The sequence below is a fragment of the Mytilus californianus genome, unplaced genomic scaffold (genome assembly GCF_021869535.1).
Source record: "Mytilus californianus isolate M0D057914Y unplaced genomic scaffold, xbMytCali1.0.p SCAF_1, whole genome shotgun sequence".
In the NCBI taxonomy this organism is placed as follows: Eukaryota; Metazoa; Mollusca; class Bivalvia; order Mytilida; family Mytilidae; genus Mytilus; species Mytilus californianus.
Window position 1 is genome coordinate 104,285,674 of NW_026262581.1, and position 15,261 is coordinate 104,300,934.

Genomic DNA, 15,261 nt, shown 5'->3' on the forward strand with positions numbered 1-15,261 from the left:
TTTTTAATACATATTTTATATACAAACAATATAATATACTATAACTGACAAATAAACATGTATCTAAAGAAAAAGAAAATCAACAATATACAATAAAAAACACAAAATCATATTGCACAGAGTGTGCTAATATATAGCATCTTCAAATAGATTTGTTCTATATTTATCTGCAATTCTTTTACCCTGTCTTATTGACATGAAATACAATATTTTCTCATCCACAAAAATAAATGAATACTCAGGATTAGACAATGCCAGTATTAATAAGATCACTAAAATATAACTGTTCCTAAGCATATATATGTAGGACTTGTAGGTGTGATGGGGACGCTGAAGTGTGAAGGTCACTCTGAAGTGCCATGGTCTGCTCTGAAGTGTGATGGTCCGTTCGCTGATGTGCGATTGTCTATTTTATGCATGATGGCTAGTTTCAAATCACAGATGTTTCATTATTAATCCTATGAGAAGGAGACTTTTTAATGGTTAGTATATAAATTTCCATTAGTTATTGTCCTTTTGTGTCCTTAGTTGCAGTTACATACTAAGTGAGAGATCATCCTCTGATTTTCAGCATGTGAACATAATTTTGCGTTTACATTCTATCTTTACTTGGTTCCTCTCATGAGTTCCTAGTTAACATAGTATTATATAATTCAGAGTTTGTTTGCGAACCCATATTTATTTAGAGAATTCTACGCTCCATCGAAATAAAAAAAATTACCTTTTGTAGATTTAAAAAAAAATCTGCTACAGAAGGTTAACTTCCCCTCTCGGCCTCTCTACCAATCTCTCCCTGTTTCCTGTAGTATTAAAAAGTTTATAAGCCACTTTATAACTTAAAAAAAAAAACTGCTTCTAACAAACACATTGACTTTTACATTGACCTGCAAAGCATTGAAAGTATAGTTTATATAGTCCATTGCACTTCAGCGATACCACCATTGCATTTCAGCGTTACCACCATCACACTTCGGTGTAGCTATCAATAAGATAGCGTCACAATGCCATCATCGCTCTTCAGTGTGATAAAAAACACACTTCAGGGTCAAACCATCGCACATCATCGTGACCATCGCGGTTCAGAGTACCATCAGGGTTCAGAGTCCTACATATATATATTTTGTTTAAATATATGAAGGGAATAATGACAAGTTTTCTAAGGAATCAGGAGTTTACTCCAAGACATTTGATAAATTTTGTTCTTACATCCTGGTCATCTCAGTTATTATATTTTCAATAACCATGGCGGTTCAGAGTACCATCGGGGTTCAGAGTCCTACATATATAAATTTTGCTTAAATATACAGAGGGGGATAATGACAAGTTTTCTAAGGAACCATAAGTTTACCCCAAAGACATTTGATAAATTTTGTTCTTACATCCGTGTCATCTTAGTTATTATATATTCAATTATAGAAAGAGTTCATCAATTGGACTAGAAGCAAATCACCTGACCTAAAAATTTACATATGCAAATTAGGTCAAATTCAATTTTGGTCCTATAAAAAACACGAACACATACAGTCAACTGTGTAGGATTTTTGTAGAAATGATTTTAATGAATTTACATATCTAATGCTTTTAAAAAAATCTAATATTTTTTACAGCATAATGTACTGGTAATTTAAGCAAAACTTCTGATATATCTTTTTTGTAGTTTCCTAAATATTTAAGTGTTGATTAAAATCATCTTTTTATCACATAGCTCCATATACTTTCATACCTGATTATAGAACATTAAAATACACACTTGTCTATTTATACCAAGAGTGCACACGCTGAAATGTCTAGCCTGCTTAACTTATCATGACTGAATTTCATACCATTCACTGAATATAGTTAGACTGACCTAATTACGAAAAATTGAACATTGGCAATTGACCAATGAACCCTAAAAATGAGGTCAAAGTCAGATGAACCTTTACAGCATGAATACCATGTTATCATTATATACAGTGAATATAGTTGATCTATTGCTTTTAGTATCTGAGAAACGAAATAACCACGAAAACTTAAAATTTACTAATGAACCATGAAAATAAGGTCAAGGTCAGATGAACCCTGGCAGACAGATATGTTCACCTCACAATCATTCTATAAACGAGTTATAGTTGACCTATAACTTATAGTATCTGATTAACATAAACCATGAAAATGAGGTCAAGGTCAGATGAAATCTGCCAGACAGGACATGTACACCTTGCAATCATCCCATTCACCAAGTATAGTGACCCTACTGGTAATAGTATCTTAGAAAACCTTACTACTGAAACTTAACATTGACCAATGAACGATGAAAATGAGGTCAAAGACAGATGATACCTGCAGACAAACATGAACACCTTACACCAAGTACAGCTGATTTATTGCTTATAGTATCTGAGAAAACAGACCAAACAACAAAACTTAACATTGACCAATGAACCATGAAAATAGGGTCAAGGTCATATAAAACCTACGGTACCAGTCTGACATGTACACCTTACAATCATTCCACACACCAAATATAGTTGACCTACTGCTTATGGTATCTTAGGTACAAACTTGAACACAAAAATGTAACCTTGATCACTGATCCATGATGTGAGGTAGAAGTCAGGTGAACTATGTCTGACATTATGTAGACCTTGTAAGGATCCCATATACCAAATATAGGTATTCTATTACTCATAATAAGTGAGTATTTCACATGATAAAACAACTCTAAATTTTTTTCAAGCAGTTGCTGAACCATGAAAATGAGATCAAGGACAATAAGAAAATGAGATCAAGGACAATAAATAATTTATAAAAGAACAGAGTTCCAATGTCCCCCGCGTTGCACATATTTTATCTATCCAAGGTACAAGGGCAATAACTAAAAAAAGCACTTTTGATTTGTTCTTTAAAACTTTTTATTAATATTTTAAGAGAAATGAAGGATTCAGAGCAAATGCAATGTGATTTCCATTATAATTTATATTTCCAAGGGGCATAACTTGTTAAAAATATTTAATCAAAACTTATTTTCGAAAGTGTCAAAGACATTGCTGATATAACCTATGATATAAGTTTCATAAAATTCTGGCAAGAATTGAACATATGAGAGCGATAACATTGCAATTTTCCATAAAATCAATATTTTCAAGGGCATAACTCTTTTAAAAATAATTGATCGGCACTGATTTTTGAACTCTTAAAGAACATTGATGATATAAACCTATTATATAAGTTTCATAAAAATCTTGCAAGAATTGATCACATTTTAGTGCGCTCATAAGGCAATTTTCCATATAATTAATATTTCCAAGGGACATAACTCTTTTAAACATTATTGATCGGCACTGATTTTCAAATTCGTCCAAGACATTGCTAATATAAACCTATGATTAAAGTTTCATAAAATTCTGGCAAGAATTGTACATATGAGAGAGCTAAAAATGCAATTCTCCATATAATTTATATTCAAGGGGAATAACTCTTTTAAAAATAATTGATCGGCACTAATTTTACGAACTCGTCCAAGACATTGCTGATATAAACCTATGATATAAGTATCATAAAAATCTGGCAAGAATTGAACACATGAGAGCGCTAACAATGCAATTTTCCATAAAATTAATGTTTCCAAGGGGCATAACTCTTTTAAAAATAATCGATCGGTACTGATTTTCAAATTCGTCCAAGACATTGCTAATATAAACCTATGATTAAAGTTTCATAAAATTCTGGCAAGAATTGTACACGTGAGAGCGCTAACAAGACCAGACTGACACCCGGTATTTCCATGTCCCCCGCGAATTTTATTTATTAAAATGGAAATTGAACTGAAACACATGAAGTTTAACCGACACTGTTTAAGTACTGATATCAGATAGACAAAGCCCTTGAACATCTGACAGATGTTATTTGATAATTTTATAGTACATTTTTATCTCCAAATTTAAGGAGCCAAAAAAATAGCCTAATCATGCCTCATACTTTAAACATTTAACAACAGATAAGCAACAAAACACAGATGCCATGTGATGGCAATAGCTCACACTTATGGCCCTTTGGGCCAGGTGAGCTTATATATCTTTTTACAGTAAAATCAACATTTTAAATAACTTATCACTAAAACAACTGGCAAGTTGAAACTACATCTGAAATTTAACAAGTCCTCTTGAAAAAGTAATATAATATTGTTTGAATATCTATGAATCAAACTGTCACCATGTCACTCTTTTGTTGATAGAGGTAATTTAACTGCCATTGTTTTTTGTTCCTTCAGCTTTATATGTGTATATAATATAACACCTGAAAAAAAGAAATTACCTTTATTAAATGTGCAAAAGCTCTAAATAATGTGTGCAGGCATTTTCTTAATTCATCAGTGTATGTGAAATATGTGACTTTTCATTACTTTACCAGCTAGACTTTATAAAAATTTAATAGAACTTTCTGTATCAATCCTTACAAGGAAAAACACTCTTGAACAGAAATGAAATACTTTGTAACTACAAAAGGATAATGATTTAATAAAGAGGTTAACTATTACAAAGAAGTAAATGGACAGGATAATGTAAATTTTTTTTCACATATTGTTATTATTTTTTCAAAACTATCATTAATCACTATAGATTCATCCAAATTTAATCAATTTAAATGAAATATTTTACTGGAAAAGGTTTTATCATCATTGAGATTTAAAAATGTATAATAAAATATCTAAATAATACAATTTTTTCCTAATAATGATCCCTTGATTTGTTTTAATCATATAAATTCACCACTTAGATTTTCCTTAAAAAGTAGTTGCTGCAGTGAATATTTTCAAATAAAAACACTATTTTCACAATTGGAAGTTTTCAGTGTCTTACCAAGTTTGCACAATTAGATGGGTATGTTTATAATGAGGAATATTTTATTTGTTTTCTTGGTTTAATGCCACTTTTTAAATACCATACAAATTCATGGCAGCCAGCTTACATAGTTGATGAATTTGGAGTACCAAGAGTAAACCAATGTATCATATCAGAACCTCTAATTCAGTGGTTGATATTGATTCTTGTCTGTCATATTTGTTTTTTCGTAAATTGTATTGTTATAAATTATGCCGTTAGTTTTCTCATTTGAATTGTTTCATATTTTTTATGCTGGAGCCTTTTATAGCTGACTATATACCAATAATATCTTCATTTGAACTTTAGTGGATAGTTGTCTCATTAGCAATCATACCATATCTCCTTATCTTTATATATTCAGGACAACTATATTGTAAAGGAGATATAAATATGCCCTGCTTTATCCAAGACCAACATGTTAAATCAGATTTTGAAAGTTTGTTATCTCACTAGTGAACAATATATAAGAAGACTCTTTATCTTGACACAATACTCTGATTTTAAGACAACCTATCTTGACATTTACACTTCTCTTCCACATGCTTGGTGAAGAAGCAGTAAATACAAATATCATATCAAAACACCAGACCACTAAGATATGAGGCCTTAAATTCAATTATACCACTGATGCAGAAATACTAACTGCATCTTATCTTTTTGAAAATGATTGGAATAGAAATGAAATGTTTGTTTACTGTAATGAAATGAAGCATATCAGGAACACTTTGTAAGGTAGACATCCAATTCCAAGACCACAAGGCCACAGTGACCCTTAAAAATAACTACAATAGTATTATTTCTAATTCATTTTTGACACTTTCTTCCCAAATAATAGATTTCTGAATATCATAAATAAAATGAACCATGGGTGCAGTTCATACCAAAGAATTAATTGCATTTTGCCCAAGAAAATAACTGAAATAATTTTGAAATATTGTGAAATAAAAGTGATTTATACATATATACATATCTCACCTGATAATGTAAGTAAAATTCCAAGCAATTGTAACATACTGATTGGATCATGGAATAGAAGGAATCCAAGAACTACTGTTAAACAGAATTTTAGATGACCAACCATATTATATCTAAGTAAAAGTTAAGGAATATACTTGTGAACAAAACAAGTTATGGAACAATCATTAAAAAGATTGTAAACCAATAATACAGTGCAATTAAAATAAACTTCAAATATTTCTTTTCTTTTGGTTTAAAGGAGGACTTTTAATAGGTACCATTATTTGCCCTCTGGAATCTAAAAAAAATGTAAAACTCCTTAATCCTTTTAAAATAATGTTAAAATTATTGATAATTGAATTGATTGTTCTTGTTCCGAAATGATTTTGTGAGTTAACTGTGATGTCATAAAAATGTGTTACTGTAGATTCATTATTATTCGTTAGATACCAATTTTGGTGGATTTCGTGGGTATAGGTAAACCACAAATTTAAATGTTTAACGAAGTATGCATTTTCTAAAGTCTTGTATACAGACTTTGACGAATCCAAGAAATCAATTATCCATGAAAAAATAAGTTTTCTTCAATCCACGAAATTTGGTATCCACGAAAATAAATGAATCCACAGTAATTGACAAATATGACCCCAAAAAAACTCAACATTTTATCTGTAATTTTTGTAGATTTATAGATACACTAATGTAGTTTCACAACCTAATAAGTTTTACTGGGATAGACAACTATCAAATAGAAAAATAATGAAAATTTCAAGACCGAGCGTCTTTTTCACGAAAATGCAAGATGAGAACCTTGTGTTAAGCAAAGGTAAATATAGGTATATTTTTTTTAAAAGATAAGTGCCTGAGTTTGACAGGTATTTAGTTCACACTTGTTCAATAACAAAAATATTCATTGTATGTCCTAATACATGTAGTTCAGTATGGATAATCTCTAGTTAATAGAAGGTCAGTTCATATAGGTTTTATGTCTTTTATTGTATCTTCTAAGAGATAGTCAAATACTAGGTCATTGTGCACTCAAAACTTCGATCATTCTTAAAAATAATGTTTGATGATGCTGATACAAATATTTTGAACTAAGCATCTTTGTCTTTTATTTTACCACCTTCTTTTCTCTGGTCTTTTTAATAAAGGATACGTAACAGCTGATGTATTTCCTATAACCCAGAATATTGAAAGATTGACCATAAATGCTACCAATCCTGAAAGAAGCACCATTGCCTGAAATATAAATGAAAAAAAATTTGTTGACAAGATTTAAATACTAAATTCAAGCAAACACACACATACAATCTTGTGAAATTAAACTTATACTTAAAGTAATGTTAATATTTCTTAAAAGAAGTAGATTTAAGAAGTTTACATTTTCTTAGAAAAGAATTACTTTATTCTAGATAGCATATTTTTTTCTGTATAAAAGACTCCACTGATCTAAACATATAAGGTGGAATGACAACCATTCAAATATGAGTTGTTTCCCTTTTTAAAAAATGTTAGTTCTTTATAAAGTAAACATACATGTATTCTGTATCTCATACTGTTATTTTTTTTAACCTAACAACAGCCATCATGAATGTTATTTCTTTTGATTAATCTTATTCTTAGTCCATAATGGAATTACCATAAAATTATATAAAATATACAGTTATTCTGTGCATTTGAAAACAATATATTTCAGTGGTTTTTTTTTCTAATGATATCAATCTCATAAAATGAAGTCTTACAATAACATGAATTGGCCATTCTCCCAGTGCTCCATAGAAGCTGAACACACTAGGTTCCACAAAAGGGATGACAACAAACAACATAGCTGATGATAGAGGTGCTTGGTAATATAACAACTGCATTGAGTTCACCTGGAATTCATGCTGTTTTTCTCCTACCCACTGAAATAACAATATTTAATTTTGTTAATTACTGGATAAAAATAAAAATGTCCTTTAATATGTTTAAATATGATGAAATTATCAAACAAAGTTACAATATTTATCCTATTAAAATGCTCAAAAGTTACTAAATATTTTTCCATCACAAAATATTATCCTATAGCTGAATGCAGTAAAATTGATTCTTTATACATTTTGTACTACGCAGGGATCACCACAGAATTTATTTTAAGGGTGGTGTTCACAAAAAAAAAATTATATTGAAATTACAATCACACAAGATCTTTATAGTAGATCATAATCTGTTAATTAGGAAAAAGATAAACAAATTCAAGCCACTGTAAAAAAAATTGTAATTAAGGCATGAATTTATACTTTTGAAGTAAAAATTGTCAAAAATTTTACCTTTTCATCACATTTTTCAAAAATTCAAGGGTGGTGTTGAGAAATTCAAGAGTGGTGCTGGAGATTAAAGGGTGGAGCTGAAAATTTAAGGGTGGAGGAGCTCCACCTTTAAACAGCCTGTGGTGATCCCTGCTACCATGTATTAGGATATGAATGAAATATTGATTTTTCTGTGTTTCTTATTTATTCATTTAAATATGCTACAATTTCTCTATACATTTAAAAAAATTTCACTTATTCTGTCACAATGACCTAATTTTAAGCTTGAATATTAAACTCTGTAGTGGTATACTTGATCTTGAAATTATAATTTACAGTACTTGTTTATGCAATCTTTCCATTATTACTTACCACCTGATACAGTGAAGTAACAAACACACCAAGAGATGCATATATAATTCCATATAAGTTGAACTTGACATCATAGAAGGAATTTAGGAAAACACCTAAAGCTATAGGAATCTGAAAGACAGCAAAATTAAAAAAAACACTGAAATTAATGATATATTGTTTACATAAATATGGAAAAAAAAATGTTATCTTTTGCAATGAAATTGTGTCATGTTGATGATTTTTTGGCATTTTAAAAAAGATATTTGTGTATGTACCGTAGGTAAAAATAAATGTAAAATGATTAAACAAAATTCAGTCATATTGTAACACTAGTTAGTACCTGGAATTTTGTAAACATGGTAAATGAACAATTGGGGACTTTCGGAAAATATTCAAAAATTGATTTGTTTGTCATGTCTTTCATTAATATATAAATAAGGAAATGTGGTACGATTGCCAATGAGACAACTATCCACCAAAGACCATATGACGTAGATGTATATAGATATAAGAAGATGTGGTATGAGTGCCAATGAGACAACTCTACATCCAAGTCACAAATTGTAAAAGTAAACCATTATAGGTCAAAGTACGGCAACAATAGGTCACAGTACAGCCTTCAACAATGAGTGTATAGACAACCAAGAAACCTATTTAATCAACAATATCATTGTATTGAAATGACACCATAATAGTACAGCTTATTTAAAAGTGGATCTAGTATGTTTTCACCATTTTCTTGGGAGCATGATTATTGAATTCTCTCAGTTAAAACATGGGTGTTATTACTAATCTTCTAAAATAAAAGATCCGTAGGATACTGTGGATTCAGTATATTCATGCGGTACCAATGTTGTGGATTTTGTCGGTAAAAGTAAATCACAAAGTTTTGCTATTATATTTGGTTTAAAGTATGAATATTTTGGAAAAACTGACCACAGAGAAACATTGTGTTGATTTGAAAAAAATCTAGTGATCTACATTTTGAACATTTCGCTTAAACCAACAAAGTGATGAATAACCTTACCAAAAAACCTGTTAATATGCTGTACAAAACCATGCTCCCAGTAAAATAATTGCAAAATTATAAAACATTTACATTTGTGTGACTAGAAACTCTTATACCAGGAACAGTTATACAAGATTGGAAATTCTCTACAACTACAGCCCTTACTTGCTTAAATCATGTAGATCAAAACATTTTTATCCAATCACATACAGTATTAGATGCATAGGTTGGCATCCAATTTAAAAAAAAATATATCCACTGCTTGGGTGTAGAGAGAGCTTGAATCTATTACCAGGTCAGTTGTCAAAATTCAATGTCACATGACTTTGTAGACACTCTAGAAATGTATGTTACACATGTTACAACCATCAATCATCAACCAATACTTTGAATATTTATCACCTTCTAACTTCAAACAATGTAGCAAAAAACAAAAAGACTTCAGAAGAAAGACTTTTTTTTTGTAATACATTAGCATAACAGAAAGTTTAAATACATGTCGTAATATTGATTTATTTTATATACAATTATTATTTCTCACACCTTGCTAAATATCTTTTTACAATTACAAATCTTGCACATTGATCTGGAACTATATATAGGACCAATAGCTTAAGAGAATTTCAGATACCATTTTCTCCAAAAATCGAAAATTTCAAAACTAAAAATAAAAAAGAACACTTTTATACCCGAACTAAACATCATTCTATCTGGCTAAAAACCGGCATGGGACATTTGCGCTTTTTCATAGGACATTTGCGCTTTTTACATAGGACATTTGCACTTTTTACATAGGACATTTGCACTTTTTACATAGGACATTTGCACTTTTACAATATTTGCTTCTTATGACTTCCCTCCTATTTTATCCTGGCTTAAGACAGGTAGGTTTGACCTGGTAGAGTTAAAGTTTTAATTTCATTATGGTTAAAAGTTTAATAGTCTTTTCATAGCACATTAATATAGTTATATATAGCTAAAATTAAACATTCTAAAGACACAAAGACACGTATAGTCATTACAGGTCAGTTTTCGCTTGATATCTGAAGCTCAGTTTATCTCTTGTATTAAATCTGTCCTGACTGGTATTTCGCCCACATTTCATATAAATATTTTAGTTTCTCTTTCTCAATTCTTGAATGAGGTCCCTGTTCATCAATATAACGAATTTTAATGTAATTAACCGACTGTTGTTCAATGATAAAAATCCATCGTGACATACATTCTTTTCCTTTACTAGTCTATAACTTTAAACTCTGTGTTTAAGCAGAGACATATGACATATATATTTATGTGTATATATGTCTCTAGTTTAAGACTCTGTCAATGTGAAGTAACTAACCACAAATATAATTTGAATTTATTTATGTAATGATTACAACTCATTAAAATTACAGGCAGATGACTACAGGTAAAAAAGTGCAAATGTCTGATCAATTTAATACAGGTGTATCAAAATTTAAAGCGCAAATGTCCATAGTGTTTGGAGCGCAAATGTCCTATGGTGTTACAGGTAAAAAAGCGCAAACATCCTGTGCCCCTAAAAACAGAGTTCAAATGTTTAAAGAACAGCCTGTGCTCTAAGGCTAAACAAAAAGTATGTGTTTCCTATTTGACCATATTGATAGGGAAGATAAACGTAGAAAGGAATTCTTTTTGTATTTGACTAATTTTTTTAACTTAAAAGTATATGGGGCATGTATGGGGAGACCTGAAATTTCGACACAATTCACAAAAAATAAAAACTTTGAGGCAAAGAAAAAAAGAGTGGGTAGGGAAATCCTAAACACCAGTATTTCTTTTTGGCCTACAATTATATGTTAAATTATTGAACCTTTGTATTTGTTTTCTTTGCTCTTCTTTAATAGGTACATGTACCAAATAAAATTGAGCATTATTGTCATTGCTTCTTATTACATATATAAATATTTTACTTAAATAAATAGTGATCATTATTTAACATAAATTTAAGAACTAATATTGAAGGTTGTTATTAACTCGACATGTACATTTTAAATATCAAACATAACTTACCGGGGTAACTGTAAGAAGAATTTAATTTTTAATACTAAGCTTGAAAAATAGATAACTTATCTATTTATAAATAAGATTATATCAGTCCTTATCATAAAACTTGGTAAACTACATAACACTTCAAACAATTACTGGTACACAGCAATAAGCATTGCCCTATTTTTTTGTACTTGTAAAATTCAGTTATAGTTTTCCATTAGATTTTGTTTTTTTAATTTATCACACTACTATTTATAATTTGATTATTTTTGTGATTTTTCCTTTATTAAGCTTTGATTTAATCCCTTCAGATTACAAATATTAAGCATGTTAAGTATGAAAAATCTGGCATATATGTAGGTATAGAATTTTAATATATTATTTTCCAATAATTTGTGCACAAAAATGGCAATTTTCCTTAACACAATTTATCTTAAAATCTATATTTTAAAATATCATTTCTCCTTGTTTTCAAACATTGTATGTGTATTGTGTCCCCCAAAATCCTGTCTCATACCCTGAAAATGTATACATAATGTAACACAGTAATGATTGAAATGATAAAACAAATATAAGTTTGGAAAAAAAAACCTGAAACAGAATTTGAAAAAGTCATTTAAACAATGCTAATTATAGAATAATTAAATTGTCCATTACCATGGTCAGTTTTATGGCTAATGAGAATGATTTTTTATAAAACTGTGTCTGGATGATCATAATACAAGGCATTGTCATGGTCTTTATAATTTGGTATGTTCCCACGCTGTTGGTTCCTAAAGACAGATTGGTAAATACCACAAATCCACAAAAAGTCATTGCTAATGGAAGTACTTGTAATATGGAAAGACTAGCTGGTTTGAACACTCTAAAGAGTCGGCAAATAAAAAGTCCGATAAATGTTATCACAAAATGAATAAATGTAAGAGTAAGGTTTGGAAACTTTCCGTATACATACACCCATTTGTTGATCATAATGATTGTTATAGAAAAACACACATTCATAGCTAGACCAAAACTGATCATCAAATTTGATGGAGGGGCTGGTGCCAAGTTTTCCATTGCTTCTATGATGATTTGCACACTTGATCTGCAGTAAGTTCCTCAGAATTGAAAATATTAATAAAATTAATATTAAATGTCTTTAAACAATACCTGTAACAGCAAGTTTTATTTAAACAGCTGCTTCTTTGAATAATCTATGATCATTTTACCAAAAATCAATAAATATTTGTACTTTTGAAATTTATGAGAGATCATTTATCTTATATGCAAATGAAGATGTGTCTTGGTAGTTGCTCAAGTATTTCCTCTTTAATATAGCTAATATTCAGACTTCATTCACTGGTATTTCCTCCTTAATATAGCTATGGTTCAGACCTCATTCAGGTATTTCCTCTTTAATATAGCTATGGTTCAGACTTCATTCACTGGTATTTCCTCCTTAATATAGCTAATATTCAGACTTCATTCACTGGTATTTCCTCCTTAATATAGCTATGGTTCAGACTTCATTCAGGTATTTCCTCTTGGCTAGTATTGCCTTTTTTACAATTTCTGCTAAATTTTTCATGTATATTCACTAAACATGTAAACCATCATTTCTTGCTTCAACTCCTAACACCTAACAGTATGATAAAATTCCACAAATAACTTTATCAATATCTTTTTATCTTGTACAGTCTATTCCTCCTTAGAATTGTATGATTTTTTTTAAAATTCTAGTCTTTTGCATGAAACCTGCAGCAATATTACATGTAAAGCTTCCAGTAATGACCACTTTCTAACAAACTCATTCATCCTTGAGACATGTCCATGTGTATTAAATATAAGAACAGGTAAAAATTTATGTTTAAAAATAGATTTTGTCAACAGGGGAGATAACTCAATATTTCAATTGTTCTTGGATTATGTCTTTGAAAATAAAATAATAACTATCTTACACAAAACATACTTGACAATTTTGTTTCTTGTTCAATTTTTAAAATATTAATGCATAAAAAGTAAAAATGAAGAGTAACCATTCTATTTTCTAGTTAAACCTCTCCCTTGAATTTATGTAAACAATTGCCTTAAAGGTATATTCCACATAAGCTTGCATATATCAGTATGTCTCAAATTTCTAGCCATAAGCTAAATCTTAACATCTTCCTCGTTTGCATATTGAATTGAAAAATATGTGATATGTTCATGATAAAGAAAAAATGAAATAAAAAATTCTACAAGAACATATATAGAAGTTTTCAGAATATAAAAAATATATTAGACCATGAAAGTACTGTGTTAAAATAAATTTCTGTACTTTCATGATTTGTATATTGACATAAGAAGATTTAAGTTAATGGCAACATTTTGATTTACAAACAAATATATTTATAAAGTACAAATGTACTTCTTTGGCAATGAGTTATTATCAACATCTTATTTGGATTCAAATTTCAAATGAATGTTGTACATTTTGTGTACTTTTTGCCTAAAAATATTTGGTTGCCATGGTTTCTATGATAAATACTCATTTCGTAGTATTTACTGCATATAATGTAATTTACACTAGTTGTAATAATATAGTGTAAATTTTGTCTCTATTAAAGCTTTCAGTAGATGAGATCTTACGTTCTTCTTTGCAAATTGGCTTAAACAATTTTATTATGGATAACAAAGTGACATTTCTACCTTATAAGATAAAAGACATATAAATATAAATAGAAAATGATCTTTGGTTGTGTAACCTTCTTTTGTTGGTGCTTTCGACTGGAGAACCGTCGTACACAAGCATCGCACAAGTTGGCACTCAAAGGCGGGTGGGGAGCAAGAAGGTGAACTGTGGTTTATTTTTATCAATAGTACCGCTTAAGTCGACACTAGGGACCGTCTTGACCTTGTAGGGTATGAATGATTCGTTCATTGTTGAAGACCCTACATCAACTGTCAAGATGAAGAACAGGAATAAAAGCCCTGTTAATTGATAATTTTCTATGTTTTCTATGTATTGTGTGCGATTTTGTCCCATGTACATTTACTCAATATCCTTTCATTTTCTTTAGTCCACTGTAAAATTATTTTCCTTCAGTAGAAAAAGCTAACTAACATAACTAAAAGTGGAGCAAACCAAGACACAGAATTAATCCACTATTCAATTTTGACTTGCAGTTTTAAAGGTAACCTTTTTCTGACTAAGCATAGTAAAACTTTCCATTTAAATTTATTTTTGGGATTCTATAATGAAGCAGATCTCTCCAACATGTAGTATGGGTAATATAACAGCTTTCAAATAGTTTACAAAATGACTTATCATATATATACATTTGATACTGAAAAGTAATTTTAATTAACAGATGCATGAATTCGAACTGTTTTATCTATACAGACATGATAGAGCAGAAACCTAAACTCACTTTTATTCATTACAAAATATCTTTTTCTTAATGTCAAAATATAAGATTTTATCAATTTCATAAGGTCAATTGCTGGAAAAACATACAATCAATCTGCATGCAAAAAACATTGTAACAGGTGGCCATGTTTTTTTAACAAAAATAACTTAAATTTGTCTGATTTGTTTAAATTGGGAAAAACTACAAAAACAGAATCAACAAAAGTATCCTAGACATAAGATTTTTTTGACTGGACATATGCTGTTTTGTATCCATATCCTTTTTTGTCTTGCAATTCAATTTTGAAAAAAAAAGAGGCTAAATGTCACATATGGCACTAAAATCTGCTTTTCTTTACCATTTGAACTTCTTAAATTGGTACAGTTTCTCAAAGCATTAAT

At 29.7% G+C, this 15,261-nt stretch overlaps 1 protein-coding gene across 2 annotated transcripts in view; it reads right to left on the reverse strand.

Moving 5' to 3' along the window:
- Nucleotides 1–15,261, reverse strand: part of LOC127728755 (solute carrier family 35 member E3-like) — a 29,003-nt gene continuing 13,742 nt past the window's right edge. Inside the window, exons 1-6 of one of the 2 annotated variants that reach the window (XM_052236386.1) lie at nt 12,147–13,326; nt 8,486–8,596; nt 7,568–7,729; nt 6,982–7,064; nt 5,841–5,953; nt 1–4,278 (exon numbers count right to left, since the gene is read on the reverse strand). In XM_052236386.1, the coding sequence (XP_052092346.1) occupies nt 4,199–4,278; nt 5,841–5,953; nt 6,982–7,064; nt 7,568–7,729; nt 8,486–8,596; nt 12,147–12,548 (951 nt within the window). In that variant the 5' untranslated portion in view covers nt 12,549–13,326 and the 3' untranslated portion in view covers nt 1–4,198. Of the gene's footprint in view, nt 4,279–5,840; nt 5,954–6,981; nt 7,065–7,567; nt 7,730–8,485; nt 8,597–12,146; nt 13,327–15,261 lie in introns of those variants that run through there. The other variant, XM_052236391.1, reaches the window with a different exon arrangement.